At 52.6% G+C, this 18034-nt stretch overlaps 1 protein-coding gene and 1 long non-coding RNA gene across 4 annotated transcripts in view; one reads left to right on the top strand and one right to left on the bottom strand.

Moving 5' to 3' along the window:
- Positions 1-649: 649 nt before the first annotated feature.
- The window catches only part of ptk2ba (protein tyrosine kinase 2 beta, a), a 113381-nt gene continuing 95996 nt past the window's right edge, over positions 650-18034 (bottom strand). For 2 of the 3 annotated variants that reach the window (XM_052012658.1, XM_052012657.1), the window contains exons 24-31: positions 17270-17386; positions 13861-14010; positions 10448-10474; positions 9760-9784; positions 8972-9018; positions 7703-7846; positions 5381-5461; positions 650-3833 (exon numbers count right to left, since the gene is read on the bottom strand). In XM_052012658.1, the coding sequence (XP_051868618.1) occupies positions 3618-3833; positions 5381-5461; positions 7703-7846; positions 8972-9018; positions 9760-9784; positions 10448-10474; positions 13861-14010; positions 17270-17386 (807 nt within the window). In that variant the 3' untranslated portion in view covers positions 650-3617. The remainder of the gene's footprint in view (positions 3834-5380; positions 5462-7702; positions 7847-8971; positions 9019-9759; positions 9785-10447; positions 10475-13860; positions 14011-17269; positions 17387-18034) is intronic. The other variant, XM_052012659.1, reaches the window with a different exon arrangement.
- On the top strand, positions 8368-8980 carry LOC127568709 (uncharacterized). The gene is made up of 3 exons (XR_007956059.1): positions 8368-8472; positions 8677-8736; positions 8854-8980. It is a non-coding gene; the product is annotated as an uncharacterized LOC127568709 (long non-coding RNA).

The raw sequence follows: 18034 nt of genomic DNA, 5'->3' as shown, positions 1-18034 counted from the left end.
TGCACTGATACACTACACATCAGCACCGTGTGCATTCCCTGTGTACACACCATCTACATATATCATTGCACCGTACACACAATACAATCTTCATCCATGTGTGCTGGAGCAACACCGGCACACTGCCCAAGTGTGCACACACAGGGGAGGCACCAATGTAATGCACACGGTCCTATCACAGGATTACACACACACACACACACACACACACACACACACACATTCACACACACACTCACACACACACACACACTCACACACACACTCACACTCACACACACACTCACACACACACACTCACACACACACACACTCACACACACACTCACACACACACTCACACTCACACACACACACACACACACTCACACACACACTCACACTCACACACACACACTCACACACACACACTCACACACACACACACACTCACACACACACACTCACACACACACTCACACTCACACACACACACACACACACACACTCACACACTCACACACACACTCACACACTCACACACACTCACTCCCAGACACAGTCCAATGAGAAATAAGAATTCCAAGGGGATGACCCCCTTCTGTGCTTAAATAAAAATTAATTAGGAACACACTGTATGAAAATACATATAACATGGTAAAGACAGGTGGCAGGTTATTGATATTTATTTTCTGTACAATGAAGAAAATACTGAAGGAAGGTCAGAGTACAATATAAAGCTAGAAATGTAAAAAGTTAGAATTTTTCAAGATACTTAAGAAAGAAAAGTGCAATGGAAAGTGTGAATTGATGCACTTTGGGAGGTCAAACGTAAGAGGAAAGTGCACAGTAAATGGCCGGACCCTTAGGAGCATTGATGTACAGAGGGATCTTGGGGTGCAAGTCCAGAGCTCCCTGAAAGTGGCCACACAAGTGGACAGGGTGGTAAGGAAGGCGTATGGCGTGCTTGCCTTCATCAGTCAGGGCATTGACATGTTGCAGCTTTATAAAACATTGGTCAGGCAGCACGGAGTGTTGTGTGCAGTTCTGGTCATCCCATTACAGGAAGGGTGTGGAGGCCTTGGAGAGGGGGGCAGAAGAGGTTCACCAGGTTGCTGCCTGGATTAGAGGGCATGAGCCGTTGGACAACTGTGAGTTGTTTTCTCGGGAGCGGTGGAGGTGGTGCAGACAGAGTCTTTTTCCCAGGGTGGAAATGTCAAATATTAGAGGGCAGAGCTTTTAGGTGGGGGGGGGGGGGGGGGGAGATTCAAAGGAGATTTACAGAGCAAGTTTCTTACACACAAGGAGTGGTGGGTGCCTGGAATGCACTGCCGGGGGTGGGGGTGGAGGCAGATGCGGTAGAGGTGTTTAAGAGGCATTTAGACAGACACATGAACAGGCAGGGAATTGAGGGATGTGGACCATGTGCAGGCAGATGGGGTTGGTTTAATTTGGCATCATGGTCAGCACAGACACAGTGGGCTGAAGGGCCTGTTCCTGTGCCGTACTGTTCTATGTTCTAAAGTGACCCTGGGGAATTATTAATGGAAACCAAGATGAATTCAACAGGTGTTTTGAGTGAGTCTCTTCTACCTGCACCATTCCAGAAAGAGCTGTGAATTGGGAATGGGAGGGAGGGAAGAACCTGCACACGTGACAGACACCAGGGTGGTGGTACTGAGCAGGTTGTTGGAGATGGGGACTGACAAATCCTCGGACACAAACAGACTCCATTCTGGGGTCAGAGAAGTGGCTGCTGAGTTAGCTGATGCGTTGGTGTTAATTTTCCAAACTTGCCCAGAGTCAGGGAAAGACCTATGACCTACGTTGGGTCAGGTCACACCCAGGTGTGCAGGCACAGGTCTGCATTAGGTCTGAGATCTCAGGGCATGGAGTAACCATGATGATTGGTGGTTGCTGAGTGTTTAGATAAGAGTTTCCTTAGGGACCAGAACTCTGTCTGTCTCACGCTACAGCACTTCACATCTGAGATCAGTGCATAAGGAAAGCACAGGGGTAGGATAATGTTCTCTGCAGGAAGTCCTCTCAGACGGAGAGCCTGGCAGTATTATACTGTCACTTTCTGTTTCTACCCTGTGTAACGACAGCAGAAAGTGACGCCGGATCCTCCGACTGGTCCCTGGTCACTCCGCCAGCCTCCCATTGGAAATCTGCAGGAATTTCAGGCTCTCGATCACTCAAAAATAAAACCCTGAGGATGTTGAACCTCTGAAATAAAACCATGGAAATACCCTGCAGGTCAGGCAGTGCTGATGAAGTCACCAACTCGGAACCTGAGCTCTTCTTCTCCCTGCAGTGATGCCGCCTTACCCCCAACCATTCCCAGTGGACCTGGTAATCAGCTCCTTCTCTGATGGTGCTCTGAAGCTGCGTCTGTTCTCCCTGCAGCGGAGGGGGTCAGGAGGGGATGTGACTGAGGCGTATAAAATGATGAGGGGTAGAGGTAGATATAGAGAAACGTTTCCCTGTAGCAGAGTAGATAGAACGAGAGGACACAGGTTTAGGGTAAGGGCGAAGAGGTTCAGAGGGGATGTGAGAGGGACCTTCTTCACCCAGAGAGCGGTGAGTACCTGGAACACACACCAGAGAGCGCAGTGGAAGCAGGGTCACTGATGGCGTTAAGAAGTGTCTAACACGGACTGGTCAATGACGGCTACGGGCCAAGTGCTGGAAAGATGGGATTAATGTGGGTGGGTACCCACTGGTCAGCAGGGACATGATGGGCCAAATGGCCTGTTTCCATGGTGAATGGTTCTCTGATACAGTCACACAACACGGAAACAGGCCCTTCGGCCCAATTCGTCTGTGCTGACCAAGGTGCCCACCTGAGCTCGTCCACTTGCCTGTGTTTGAGTTTTTACATTTCTGATTGGATTGACCATTGAGAGAATTCACAGTTACTCGTCTGCAGGACTAGATAACACACAGTCTCACATCTTCTGCAACAACACACACCAAATGCTGCAGGAACTCAGCAACTCAGGCAGCATCTAGGGAGGGAAACAAACCATTTTGGGTTGAGGCCCTTCATCAGGACTCCCTGATGTCTTGCGTCTCACATCTTCTGCTGTCTCCACACCTTTGCTTGGCTCTCCTGAGCTGATCTTTAAACAAACAGGAAAGGTCCAAGAACTCATCACACACCAAGACAAGAGTATTTTTGTTCAATCGATTTGAGGTCAGAAGTGAGGAATGAATGGCAAGGTATTTCATAGTTGAGCAACTCATCTGCTGTAACCTGCAGCACATACTCCACCTCCTGCAGAATTTACAAATGGGTCCTCGACGGTGTGTGAAACATTTGCCTTGGCTTTGCCTGACAACGCCTGGTGCCTCAGTCCTTCCAGATCAAGCAGTCTCTGGTCAACCATTTCCTCGGTGCCGTCAGCAGCAAAACGGCATCACATCGGGGAAGGTCTGGCAATGCACAGAACCCCAGTGCCGGGCACCACACAGAGTTAGATACCAAACGGGATCAGTTAGACGAGAAGAACCCTCCACCCTCCAAACACAAGCCACTGGTGTTGTGTTAAGACCCCCTCCCTCGTGGGACATCCCTCGCCCCACTGGCTTGGGTTGGAGGCTGCTCCCATCTCCCCAGGGCGGTGCAGCTGAGCTCAGTTCGGGACAGGTTTGGCCTCTCCGATTCGCACGCGGGCCTGGTCCACGGCATCCAGGAGGTTTTTGGAGTCCACCGCAAGGGTGTGTGCAGCTGTCAACATCTGCTTCTTGCACTCTTCACTCAGCGAGGTCACCGAGTTCTGCTGCGCCAGCTTCATCTTGTTGATCAGCTCGGCCAGGTCCTTGTTCAGGAGTTTCTGTGTGCCCTCGATCTGGAAAACAGCCAGACACACTCATCCTCACCTATCCCAGTGGCAAAGGTTCCCCAGGGTGCACTCCCGCAGTTACCCTTCCACCGTTCCGGTGGGAGTGTCACTCTGCACGGATACAGTGCCAGCCGCTGCATGGATTGGGGAGATTGGGCACCCTCCCCCACCCTTTCCCCGCTCCCACCCCCAAGGGGGGCAGTGAAGCATGCCTTATGAGAACAGGTTGAGGGAACTCGGCCTTTTCTCCTTGGAGCGACGGAGGATGAGGGGGGACCTGATTGAGGTGTATAAGATGATGAGGGGCATTGATCGGGTAGATAGTCAGAGGCTTTTCCCCAGGGCTGAATTGGTGGCCACAAGAGGACATAGGTTTCAGGTGCTGGGGAGTAGATATAGAGGAGATGTCAGGGGTAAGTTTTTACTCAGAGAGTGGTGAGTGCGGGGAATGGGCTGCCGGCAACGGTGGTGGAGGCGGATACGATAGGGCCTGTGAAGAGACTGTTGGATAGGTACATGGAGCTGAGAAAAATAGAGGGATATGGGTAAGCCTAGTAATTTCTAAGGTAGGGACATGGTCGGCACAACTTTGTGGGCTGAAGGGCCTGAATTGTGCTGTCGGTTTTCTATGTTCTATGTTCTATGTTCTATGAAGGTCTCCAGAGGGGTGACTGAAGCTCAGGGCTGGTCTGTCCCACCCAGCACGGTGTTTGCTGCCGTCCATACATCACTCGCACCCACACACCACTCAGGTAAACCAAACGGAGCTCGGTGCAGAGAGGTGTTGGGGTGATGGATTTGGGGGCAGGACAAACAGGGTACAGGTCGGGACCTTGGGGAGCACACCCACAGATCCCGGCAGGACAGGTGGACACAGTGGACAGTGGAGAGAGGCAGGAGGTAGAAGAGGAGGGAGGTCACGCGAGAACAGGCCACAGAGAAGCCACTGTGTGCGGCAACGGGGAGGCTGCAGAGGGGGGTTACCGTCACGGGAGAGACTGACCGGGCGGGGGTTTTGTTCTGTAGGACAAAGGAGGCTGAAGGGACAATGAATTGACATGTACAAAAGTATGAGCAGCTCAGTCAAGGAGGAACCCACTGACCTTCTCGGAGAGAACAGTAACAGGGAGATATTGTTCTGTTTGTGAACAGATTGAAGGAGAAATGAGGCCAGTGTTTCCACCCAAGGAGTGGGAGGAGCATTGGAACAGGAGGACAGCTGGAGAGTTGGAGACCCTCGGCTACACTTAACAAGTAACTGAATGAGCTTCTGGAGAACTGCAAGCTACCAGTCATAGGGTTGGCCCAACCAGTCCCTGAGGTCAGCATGGATGGAACGGGCCAAGTGGCCTCCTGCTCTATCAGAGCCCCCTCTGCCCACTCCATTCTTCCACCTGCCCTGTGAAGAGTTGGAACGAGGTTGGTGACGGGGCCGGTCGGGAGATGGAGGCACGGTCTGTACATTTGGCGATGGGATGAAGAACATTTCCCGAAAGGATTCCCACCTCCAACAGGGAGACGACGGTAACTGACCGGCCGCCGACGTGACTCACCTCCATCCGCGATGAGGCCGGCAGCTTCGGCAAGAGCTCATCCACACTGCTCGTCAGGTTGCGGAGGTTGATTCCCACTGTCTGGGTGCAGGAGACGGACCGTCAGGATTCACCGGAATTCTTGTAAACCCTCTGGTACACACCACTCATTCACCCTCACTCCCGTTACTGAGGGCCACGTTCCCTCCACCATCTCTCTGAAGTGGCTATATACCTTCCCCCGCATCATCCGCCCACATAAGCCCTGTGAATGGCGGGGCAGGCACGAGGGGCCGAATGGCCTTCTCCTCCTTGTTCTAATACAAGGTAAATGGCAGGATTCTGGGCAGTGTAGAGGAGCAGAGGGATCTGGGGGTTCATATCCACAGATCACTGAAAGTTGCCTCACAGGTGGGTAGGGTAGTTAAGAAAGCTTATGGGGTGTTAGCTTTCATAAGTCGTGGGATCGAGTTTAAGAGCCGCGAGGTAATGAAGCAGCTTTACAAAACTCTGGTTAGACCACACTTGAAGTACTGTGTCCAGTTCTGGTCGCCTCATTATAGGAAGGATGTGGAGGCGTTGGAGAGGGTGCAGAGGAGATTTACCAGGATGCTGCCTGGATTAGAGAGTATGGATTATGAGGAGAGACTAAAGGAGCTAGGGCTTTACTCATTGGAGAGAAGGAGGATGAGGGGAGACATGATAGAGGTGTACAAAATATTAAGAGGAATAGATAGAGTGGACAGCCAGTGCCTCTTTCCCAGGGCACCAATGCTCAATACAAGAGGACATGGCTTTAAGGTAATTGGTGGGAAGTTCAAGGGAGATGTCAGAGGAAGGTTTTTCACCCAGAGAGTGGTTGGTGCATTGAACGCACTGCCTGGGGTGGTGGTGGAGGCTGATACATTGGACAAGTTCAAGAGATTGTTAGATAAGCATATGGAGGAACTTAAGATAGAGGGATATGTGGGAGGAAGGGGTTAGATAGTCTTAGGTGTGGTTTGGAAGGTCAGCACAACATCGTGGGCCGAAGGGCCTGTATTGTGCTGTATTGTTCTATGGTTCTATGGTTCTAATCTTAGTGACGTGACCCTGAGATTGTGCTGGAGCTGCGGGAGCCCAGAGTGGACAGCTTGGGTACCCCAGGAGTGGGGAGCGATGACTGCAGTGTCGGACCCCACCTCCCCAGCAACGGTGGAGCTCTGAGAGATCGATGGGGTGTTGGAGGGGCCGTTAATTGTATCAAGGTGGGACTGGAGTCAGTGGATGCCAGGATTCTGGGGGAAATGCCAGATTCCCAGGGGGAAATGCCAGGATCCCAGGGGTGAACTTTGGGGAGTCAATGACAAACCAGGCCTGTATCCTCTGGAATTGGGAAGATCAAGGGTTGATTTGATTGGTTTTCGATCTGAAGGATAGGGGGGGGAACCTGGGCCCAGGTGTTCAGGAGAGAGGTTGAGAAACACTCCTTCACACCGAAGCTGTTGGGGATTTGGAATTCGGCCCAACTGGTCCATGCCGACCCAGATTCCCCTTTGAGCTAGTCCCATTTGCCTGCATTTGGCCCAAATCCCTCTGAGCCTTTCCTATCCATGGGCCTGTCCAAGTACCTTTTCAATGTTGTTAATGTACCTGCCTCACCCACTTCCTCTGGCAGCTCGTTCCACATACTGACCACCCTCTGAGTGAAAAACTTGCCCCTCGGGTTCCCATTAAATTCTTTATCAGTGAACGGGACCCTTTGGGAGGCACATGTGTATTAGTTATAATTAGCTAATTAGCTAATCAACAGCAGCCAATAAAGGGAAGCTAGGGTCTAGTGGAGCGGCCATTGTGGAGCGGCCAGTGTCGGAGTGGGGAGCTGAGGCTTTGGCTCAGGACATGGTTTTGGCTTAGGCACAGGGATCAAAGAAAAATAGAGGGTTTTGGGAGGTGAAGGAGAGAGGGGGATGGTTTGAATGGGGATGTTTATATAGGTCAGCACAACATGGTGGGCAGAAGGGCCTGTACTGTGCTGTACTGTTCTATGTTCTAAATCTATCCCCTCTCACCTTAAACCTGTGCCATCTAGTTCATGATTCCCCAGCCCTGGGAAACGGACTGAGTGCATTCACCCTGCCTCTGCCCCTCATGATTTTATACCCCTCTGTAACATCACCCCTCAGTCTCCAACACTCCAATGAATGTCCCAACCTGCCCCAGCTCTCTCTGTAACTCAGTCCCTCGAATCCCGGCAACACCCTCGGAAATGTCCTTTCCACTCTTTCCTGTGGCAGAGGTGGACCTGGGTGTTGTGGGGGTCTGGCACCGACACCACCCCTCCCTCCCGCCCCACGCCCTCACCTTCACCAGGTGGATGTACTCCTCGGTGGGCAGCTGGTACACCTGGTTCTTTAGATGCAGCACGGCCTTGACCAGCTCCATGACCAGCGGGTACACCTTGTCCCCCGTGCGGTCCAGGTTGGCAGTGGGGGCTGGATGGATGGGCTGAAGGGCCAAAGCAGAGGGGTGAGGACACCGGGTAACGGTCGAGGTGTAGTTCTGTGTCAGGAGGCAGGGACAGTGTGGGGGGGGGGGGGGTGGTGGTCAGTGTGTGGGGGCGGGTCAGTGTGGGGTGTGGGGGGACATCAGTGGACACGGACTTTGTGGGACCCTCAGTGAGGTTAACAGGATGAGACAAATTCAACAAGCAGAGCAACAGGGAGCAAAGGTCACCCCAGGGAGAGCCTGAGGGGTCATGCACTGTGTCCCAGTACAGAGGTCACCTGACCAACAGTGGCTGCCTCAGGTCACGGGCTGTGTGGAACCATGTCACAGGTCACGGCTGTGTGGAACAGACGGTCACAGGTCACGGGCTGTGCGGAACCGTGTCACAGGTCACGGCTGTGTGGAACAAGCGGTCGCAGGTCACGGGCTGTGCCGAACCGTGTCACAGGTCACGGCTGTGTGGAACAGACGGTCACAGGTCACGGGCTGTGCGGAACCGTGTCACAGGTCACCGCTGTGTGGAACAAGCGGTCGCAGGTCACGAGCTGTGTGGAACCGTGTCACAGGTCACGGGCTGTGTGGAACAAGCGGTCGCAGGTCACGAGCTGTGTGGAACCGTGTCACAGGTCACGGGCTGTGTGGAACCGTGTCACAGGTCACGGCTGTGTGGAACAAGCGGTCGCAGGTCACGAGCTGTGTGGAACCGTGTCACAGGTCACGGGCTGTGTGGAACCATGTCACAGGTCACGAGCTGTGTGGAACCGTGTCACAGGTCACGGGCTGTGTGGAACCATGTCACAGGTCACGAGCTGTGTGGAACCGAGTCACAGGTCACGGGCTGTGTGGAACAAGCGGTCGCAGGTCACGAGCTGTGTGGAACCGTGTCACAGGTCACGGCTGTGTGGAACAAGCGGTCGCAGGTCACGAGCTGTGTGGAACCGTGTCACAGGTCACGGGCTGTGTGGAACCATGTCACAGGTCACGAGCTGTGTGGAACCGTGTCACAGGTCACGGGCTGTGTGGAACCATGTCACAGGTCACGAGCTGTGTGGAACCGTGTCACAGGTCACGGGCTGTGTGGAACAAGCGGTCGCAGGTCAGGTGTACTTTGCCCTGAGCACTCACCGGTGGATTCTTCCTCGGAGGTTTCTCTGGTGCTGCTGTGAACTCAGCTGCAAAGAAGAGTAAATAAGATTAGTCCATGCCAACAGCAGCAGCACACACACACCACGCACACACACACACCACGCACACACACAGACCACACACACGCACACACACCACGCACACGCACAGACCACCCACGCTTGTACACACACACACCACGCGCACACATGCGCAGTGCACACACACACACAAAACAAAGCATACAAAAACCTGACTCAGAAGCCATCGCCAGCTCCTTGACACACAGACCCAAGCTCTGTGACGATAAACTCCCCCTCACTCCGACCCCTGTCCAAGTTCCACATTCCAGCTGTGAACACTCTGGGTGTTATGTGTGTCACCTCCAGCTGTGGACTCCTTCCCTGAGTTTCCCTCTCCACATGTCCCGGGACAGAGATCCTTCTGACTGAACCCAAGCCAGATCCGAGCCCCTGGAATCGGATACGGGGAGATCTGAGACCCCATTCCGAACTTAGTTTTAAAATATCTTCATTCCAACTGCATAATGTTCCTTATAAAATCGGGAGGGGTGGGAGCAGGGAAAGGGGTGTGGGAGTGGGATTGGGAGTGGAGGTGGGAACCGGCACAGGGTTTGGGAATGGGATTGGGAATGTGGCGTGATTGGGAGTAGACTAGGAACATGCTCTCAAAGCCCCTGACAACCCCGGTTCCACCGCGCGGAAAATCTTTGTGGACTGCGTCATGGTACGGAAACGCCTCAGGTCATTCCCACTACAGATACTCACTGTAACACGTCTCCTGGTCAGTCTCCTGAGAAGAAAACAGAGACCCGTTACATTGGCAATTATTTGCTCATTGAACCCTGAAAGCTCATGAATCAAATAGAAACAGATCCCACAGCTCGGACGGGGTCTCCGTGGGACACTGTGAACCATCAGCAGCAGCAGGTACGTTCCCCCCATGTCCTGCGACCTCCTGGCCCGACGTATCCCTCGCTCCCCGTTACTGTCAGGGCAGTGGATCCACCCTGGGTCAGTGAGGGGGGCAGGAGCACACGTTGGGGTCCCAGCCCAGTGAGGTTACAACACGGGACGGTAGGTGGACTCAATGGCAGGAACAGCAGGCGATGGGCAGAAGGGGGGGGGGTGGATCCCACAACCCACAGGTCAGACCACAGCTCCAGGACAAAACAAAGTCGGGACACGAGACTGTAAATGTTCCCCCTGGGGAGTCTACACCCCAACAGCACGAACATCAAATTCTCCCAGTCCCGGTAACTTGCTCCCCCACCATCCCGTTTCTCACTCCCTCCTGATCTTCAGGTCCTCCCACACCCACCCCAGCCCCCTGTTACCCCATCTCTTTCCCCTCCCCCACCCTACCTTCCCATCACCCACACACCCCTCCCACTGGGTCCCCTCCCCCCCATCCACCCTCCTTTGAAAGCAAATGACATTGAAGAAAGAATCTTACGTTCTGTGACTGGTTTTCATTTGGAGCCTGCGGAGAGAGAACAAGGGTGAATCCCAGCACCTGGAGAAGACGATCTGTTTTGGAGGAGACATTCAGGAGCATCCCTGGCTTTATCTGTTTGTTGGGATTTGAGGTGCCGTGCACTTTCTTCACCAGCTTATCCACCAATGGACTTGAACCCCAAGGTCCCTCTGTTCATCAGCGTTGTTTAGCGCCCCACCGTTCACTGCATACGCCCTATCCTGATTTGACTTCCCAAAATGCACCACCTCGTACTTGTAAGGATTAAATTCCATCTGTCAACGCTCCGCCCAACCTTCCACCTGATCTCTATCCTGCTGTGACCTTCCTCGGTATCCACACCACCACCAATGGTCACTCGCAAACTCACGAAGCACACCTCTTACGCTCACATCCATTGTCACTGAATATCACCACCAACAGAGGTCCCAACCCCGATCCCTGAGGTACACCACTGGTCACAGACCTCCAGTCAGAGGAACACCCCTCCCCCACACCCTCTGCTCCTGTTACCAAGCCAGTGTTGGGTCCAGTTACGCAGCTCACATTGGTCCCATGTGCCTGAACCTTCTGCACCGGCCGACCGTGGGGGACCTCACTGAGGTCGGTATAGACAACACTCACTGCCCCAGGATCATCAATCTCCTTTGTTACCTCCTCAAACATCTGTCAAATCAGTGAGACAGAGTTTCCTGGCACAAAGCCACGTGGGCCATCCCGATCAGTCGGTGCCTTCCCTAACAAACACAAATACTGTCCCTTCAGACCTTCCTGATAATCTTCCTGCCACTGACACACGGCTCACTGGTCGGTAGTCCCCTGGCTTATCCCTGCTGCCCTTCCTCAAGTCATAGAATCAGGGTGCACAGCACACAAACAGGCCCTTCGGCTCAACACGTCCGTGCTGACCAAGGTGCCTACCTGAGCCAGTCCCATTTGCCTGTGTTTGGCCCATGTCCCTCTAAACCTTTCCCATCCACAAACCTGTATAAGTGTCTTTTAAATGTTGTTACTGTACCTGCCTCACCCACCCCTCTGGCAGCTCGTTCCATATACTGACCACCCTCTGGGTGAAAAAGTTGTCCCTTTTAAATCTTTCCCCTCTCACCTTAAACATGTGCCCTCCAGTTTCAGACTCCCCGACCCTGGGGAAAAGACTGTGATCGTCCACCCTATCTACACCCCTCATGATTTTATAAACCTCCATAAGGTCACCCCTCAGCCTCCTTCGCTCCAGGGAAATCAGTCCCGGCCTGTCCAGTCTCTCCTTATAACCCAACCCCTCTGGCCCCAGGAACATCCTCATGAATCATTTGTGCACCGTCTCCAGCTGAAGAGCATCCTTAAATAAAGGAGCAACAGTAGCAATGCTGGGGGTGAACTCCTGGGAGGGAGGGAGGGTTGTCCTGTGCCGAGGGATGGAGCAGCTTGTGCCCACACTTACTTGAGTTCAGATGAATGAGGGGGCATCTTGTTGCAACTGATCAGATCCTGAGTGGGATGGGCGGGCTGGGTGCTGAGCAGATGTTCCTCCTGGTGGGTGTATCAAGGACTGGGGGGAGTGCCTCCCGAATAAGGGGTGGCCCATTCCAGGTGGACTCGAGGAGGGATTTCCTCCGAGGGTGATGGGGAATCTGTGGAATTCTGCCTGAGTTAGACGTGGAGGGGGAGTGACTGAACATATCCATGGCGTGAGGCTGGTACCAGTGGTGTGTGGGGAGGGAAGGGCTGTAGGCAACTGGCAGGAACGTGGCCCTGATAGGATCAGCCACGATCTGACTGGAGCGGGCTCAAGAGGCTGAATGGACAACCCTCGAGAACCCCAGACATGTTCTCATGTCGCCGAGGTCAGTGCTTATTGCCCAGCCCGAGGGCACACTGGACCATGGCGCAGGGTGGGTCAGAGGCAAGCGTGCTGGTGTGGCCGGGACATTCAGGCTGGACTGTGGGGACGACCAGGTGAGGATGGCAGATCCCTTCCTGCAGAACATCATGAAGCTGATGGCTTTCTCTGACAATCCATTGACTTTGTGGTCACAGTTAATCTTGCACAGAATCATTGAATAGCTATGGATCAGAGGAGGCCATTTGAGATGTTTCTGTTTGGTCATCTTGAACTGGAGATGCTGGCTCTCTGTATAACCATCCACTAAGTCCCATTCCTCCCACAAAAGTGGACAAACTTGAATTGTTTTGTCTGGAGCGGCAGAGGCCGAGGGGACACCTGAGAGAGGTTTATAAAATTATGAGAGGCATAGATAGGGTAGGCACTCAGAGTCGTTTCCCAGAGTAGAAATGTCTGATACTCAAGGGCATGCATTTAAGGTGAGAGAGGGGAAGTTCAAAGGAGATGTGCAGGGCAGGGTTTTACCCAGGGAGTGGTGGGTGCTTGGAATGTGCTGCCAGGGGTGGGGGTGGAGGCAGATACGATAGAGGTGCTCAAGAGGCTCTTAGACAGGCACATGGATGTGCAGAGAATAGAGGGATATGGATCCTGTCATAGATACTATACCAGCAGCTTCATATTCCTGGGCATTAACATATCAGATGACCTGTCCTGGGTCCAGCACAGAGATGCAATCACAAGGAAGACATGGCTGAGGGCAGTACAGTGGTGTAGCAGTTAGTGTAACGCTATTACAGCGCCAGCGACTCGGGTTCAATTCCGGCTGCTGTCTGTAAGGAGTTTGTACATTCTCCCCGTGTCTGCGTGGGTTTCCTCCGGGTGCTCCGGTTTCCTCCCACATTCCAAACATGTACAGGTTAGGAAGTTGTGGGCATGCTATGTTGGCGCTGGAAGCGTGGCGACACTTGCGGGCTGCCCCCAGCACATTCTCAGTAGCGCAAAAAGACACATTTCACTATGTGTTTTGATGTACATGTGACTGATAAATAAATGTCTTAATAAATATCAGTGTCTTTGCTTTCTTAGGAGGTTAAGGAGGTTTGGCTTGTCACCGAATACGCTAACAAACTTCTACAGATGTACTGTTGATAGTATCGTGACCAGTTGCAGCAGGGTCTGGGACGGCAATTCGAATACGCAGGAATGTAAGAAGCTGCAGAGAGTAGTGGACTCTGCCCAGTACATCACGGGCACATCCCTCCCCACCACTGGGTATCTACAGGAGGCGCTGGCTCAATAAGGCAACATCCGTCATCAAGGATCCCCACCATCCGGTCCATGCCACCTTCTTGCAGCTGCCATCGTGGGCCAAAGGCCCTGTTCCTGTGCTGTTCTGTTCCATGTCCTACGTTCTCGAGCCCTTCCAACTATTTTACCCATCAACTTGCATCAGAATGATTCTATGCACTGCCTCCGTCCCGAGTGAAAGCTCCCTAGCAGTGCAGTCAAGGCGTGCCAGTTACAGGGTGGCGTGATCATGCCTTACCAGAAGCTTCTCTTCCTTCTCCAGCCACTCCCTATCCTGCGCCATTTCCCATTGCTGCTGTCTGATCTTCTCCTGGAGCTTGGCTTGTTCCATCTCCCAGAGCTTCTGAGCATCTTCTTTGCTGTTAATCTCCCCGATGAGATCTGCTTCCTACGGACACAGGGAGATGGTCAGGTTCCACACAAATGTTAGCAGCAAACTTGTCTGGGTCTGTTGGAACAGAGGAGGCTGAGGGGGGAGCTGATGAGGTGCCACATTGTGAGGGGGAGAGGTGTAGTGGATGCGAGGGAACTGTTCCTCGAGGCAGAGCTGTCTAAAACCAGCAGCTCTTGGTTTAATGGAAGAACATCTGAGGAAGAACACTTTTCAGCCGGAGGTGGTTGGAATCTGGAACTCACTAAATTTAAGAAGTATTTGGTCAAGTATTTGAATTGCCAAGGCATTGAAAGGTACAGACCAAGTGGCAGTAAATGCGATTGCTTTTCCCTTTGTAATACCTCGATGTACTGATGCACAGAATGATCTGTCTGCATGGCAGGCAGACAAAAATTTTTCACTGTCTCTCGGTACATGTGACAATAGTAAACCAATTACCAATTAGTATAGATGGGTATTTGAAGGTTAGCTTGGACATGGTGTTTCGTGCTGTTTTCAATGGACAATGATTAATTGGTATTGGTATTGGTTTATTACTGTCACTTGTACCGAGGTACAGTGAAAAACTTGTCTTGCATACCGATCGCACAGGTCAATTCATTACACAGTGCAGTTACATTGAGTTAGTACAGAGTGCATTGACGTAGTACAGGTAAAAACAATAAAAGTACAGAGTAAAGTGTCACAGCTACAGAGAAAGTGCAGTGCAATAAGGTGCAAGGTCACAACAAGGTAGATCGTGAGGTCAGAATCGGAGTCAGGAGATCAGCCAGTAGAACACAGTCCTGTCCCAGCCAGACCTGGCACTGTCCTCTCCCAGTGGCCTTGAGGATGTGATCTACACTAGGGCTACACGGTGGGTTGAGGGTCCACATGATCTGTGAGCTGTGGAGACCAGGGACTCCCTGTGACCCCCACACTGCCCTACCACCTCACACTGGCCTGGGTGCAAGGGTGCAACTGGCCACTGCAGCAGGAGGCCGTCTCTGGCCAATAATTGATGCAGGTTCTTGAGCCAAAACGTGGACTGTCCATCTCCCCCCACAGATGCTGCCTGACCCGTTGAGTTCCTCCAGCACTTTGTGTGTGGCTCCAGGTTTCCAGCGTCTGCTCTTGTGTCTGCAGTAACTGGAGACTGCAGGGTGTTGGGGTGACACTGACCAGTTAATGTACCAAGCCTATCCCCACACTCAGCAGCTGCCCAGGACAACCCGAGCACAGGGGGAGTTGCGGTCAACACACAGGTCCGTGGTCAGCATGGCTGTGCTGGGCCGAAGGGCCTCTCCTTGTGCTGTGTGACCCGAGGACGCCAAGTGTTGTGTCCACTTCCAGAATGTTCCTGGCGCTCTGCTGCATTGGGATTGAGGCAGGAACATAGCGGGCGGGGAATACAAGCAAAGGCAGGGTGGAGATGTCCAAACCCTTCCCCTGTGGCCCGGTCAAAGTTCCCTCCGCAGGCAGTCACCACCTCCGCAGTACTGCTGGAGTCCCAGACTGCCGGAGGCTCCAGCTTTTGGGATCAGGCACATCTCCTACCCTTCAAAGGTTCTTCACTGGAGTCTGTGGTTGGAGACATCCAGCCTCCAAGTTACAAGGGAAGGCAATGCCCTGCCTTTAGAGCCACAGAGTGATACCGCACAGAAACAGGAGGGCCTTCGGCCCAACTTGTCCATGTCGACCAAGTTTCCTTCCTGAGCCAATCCCATTTGTCAGTGTTTGTCCCATATCCCTTTAAACCTTTCCTATCCGTGTGCTTGTCTGAATATCTTTTAGATGTTGTAACTGTACCCACCTCTACCGCTTCCTCTGGCAGCTTGTTCCACACACCCACCACACTCTGTGTGGAAAAAGTTGCCCCTCAGGTCCCCTTTAGAACCATAGAACCATAGAACACTACAGCACAGAAAAACAGGCAATTTGGCCCTTCTAGTCTGTGCCAAAATGTTATTCTGCTAGTCTCATTTACCTGCATCCAGTCCATAACCCTCCAGACCTCTCCCGTCCATGTATCTATCCAATTTATTCTTAAAACTCAAGAGTGAGCCCGCATTTACCACATCAGATGCAGCCCGTTCCACACACCCACCACTCTCTGAGTGAAGTTCCCCCTAATGTTCCCCCTAAACCTTTCCCCTTTCACCCTAAAGCCATGTCCTCTCGTACTTATCTCTCCTAATCTAGGTGGGAAGAGTCTACTCGCATTAACTCTGTCTATACCCCTCATAATTTTGTAAACCTCTATCAAATCTCCCCTCATTCTTCTCTGCTCCAAGGAATAAAGTCCTAACATGCTCAATCTTTCCCTGTAACTCAACTCCTGAAGACCCGACAACATTCTAGTAAATCTCCTCTGCACTCTTTTAATCTTACTGATATCCTTCCTATAGTTAGGTGACCAGAACTGCACACAATACTCCAAATTTGGCCTCACCAATGTCTTATACAACCTCACCATAACATCCCAACTCCTGTACTCAATACTTTGATTTATGAATGCCAGGATGCCAAAAGCTTTGCAACCCTGTCTACCTGTGACTCTACTTTCAAGGAATTATGTATCTGAACTCCCAGATCCCTTTGTTCCTCCGCACTCCTCAGTGCCCTACCATTTACTGTGTATGTCCTCCCTTGATTTGTCCTTCCAAAATGCAACACCTCACACTTCTTTCCCCTCTCACCTTAAACCTGTGCCCTCTTGTTTTAAACTCCCCGACCCTGGGGAAGACTGTGATCATCCACGTTATCTACACCCCTCATGATTTTATAAACGTCCGTATGGTCCCCCCTCAGCTCCCTTCACTCCAGGGAAAACAGTCCCGGCCTGTCCAGTGTCTCCTTGTAACTCAAACCCTCCAGACCCAGTAACATCCTCACAAGACTTTTCTGCACCCTTTTCAGTTTAATGACATTCTTCCTATAGCTGGGCAACCAGAACTGTATGAGTACTCCAGATGTGACCTTCCCAACATCTTGTACAGCTGTACCATGATGTCCCTGTACTCAGTGCCCTGACCAATGAAGGCCAGCGTGTCAAACACCTTCTTCACCTCCCTGTGTTGTCACTGTCAGGGGACTGGGAGAAGGCTGGCTTGATAGTTAACTCTGACACAGACACAGACACACACACACACACACACACACACACACACACACACACACACACACACACACACACACACACACACACACACACACACACACACACACACACACCACTGCACCACAAGTCAAAACACAAGCAAGCTACGCTTACCCGCATACTGAGTCTTCTAAACGGCTTCGGGGGGCTGTTCTCTGTGGAGTCAGCCGGTGCCTCGTTACTGGGTGAGCAAGGAATGTGTGGTGAGCTGGCACAGAGGGACTCCGGAACCTGGGCAAAGCAGACAGCACACAGAACAAAGCAATCAGCGACAAGGCAGCACACACAGGGCACAGGGCAAGCACTTGGGAACACAGAGAGCCAACACACGGCCAGTTCGACAGCACAGGACCACAGGGTCATCTCACTCCTTCTCCTCGGCGTCCAGCTGGAGTCGAGCCTGGAAGCTAAGGCTGGGGAAGCACACATGGATGGTGGAACAAGCAGCTGTCATATCACAAAGCATTACTGGAGGAGGACAACGTACTGGCTTCTCCGGTGGGAGCTCCTCCACCAGATCAGGAGAGGATCGTGCCCACATCACCAAGACTCAGATGTCACCAGAATTCAACCTGGCCCCTCAGCATCCACAGGAGGCAAGGCTAACATTCCCATCCTCTGCTGGGTCAGCTGAGGTCCAAGAGAGCTTTGTGAAGTGATCCATAACCCTACTACCCTGGCAGGCTGCCCCCACCCAAATCTCGGCCATTGTTGCAGTTCCGCCGGTCAGACCCACACTGGCCTGACTGTCTCCCTCTCCCCGATCTGAGATACCCATCTTCTTTTACTTCGTCCACACGGTTCCACCTCGCTGCCTCACACTGCCCACAGGTCTGCCTCCTTTCTTTCCAACCCTCCCTCGTACAGGCGAGATCGAGA

Source organism: Pristis pectinata, chromosome 3 (assembly GCF_009764475.1).
Source record: "Pristis pectinata isolate sPriPec2 chromosome 3, sPriPec2.1.pri, whole genome shotgun sequence".
Lineage (NCBI taxonomy): Eukaryota > Metazoa > Chordata > Chondrichthyes > Rhinopristiformes > Pristidae > Pristis > Pristis pectinata.
The sequence above is the reverse complement of the archived record's forward strand: the minus strand, read 5'-3'. Positions and strand labels throughout refer to the sequence as shown.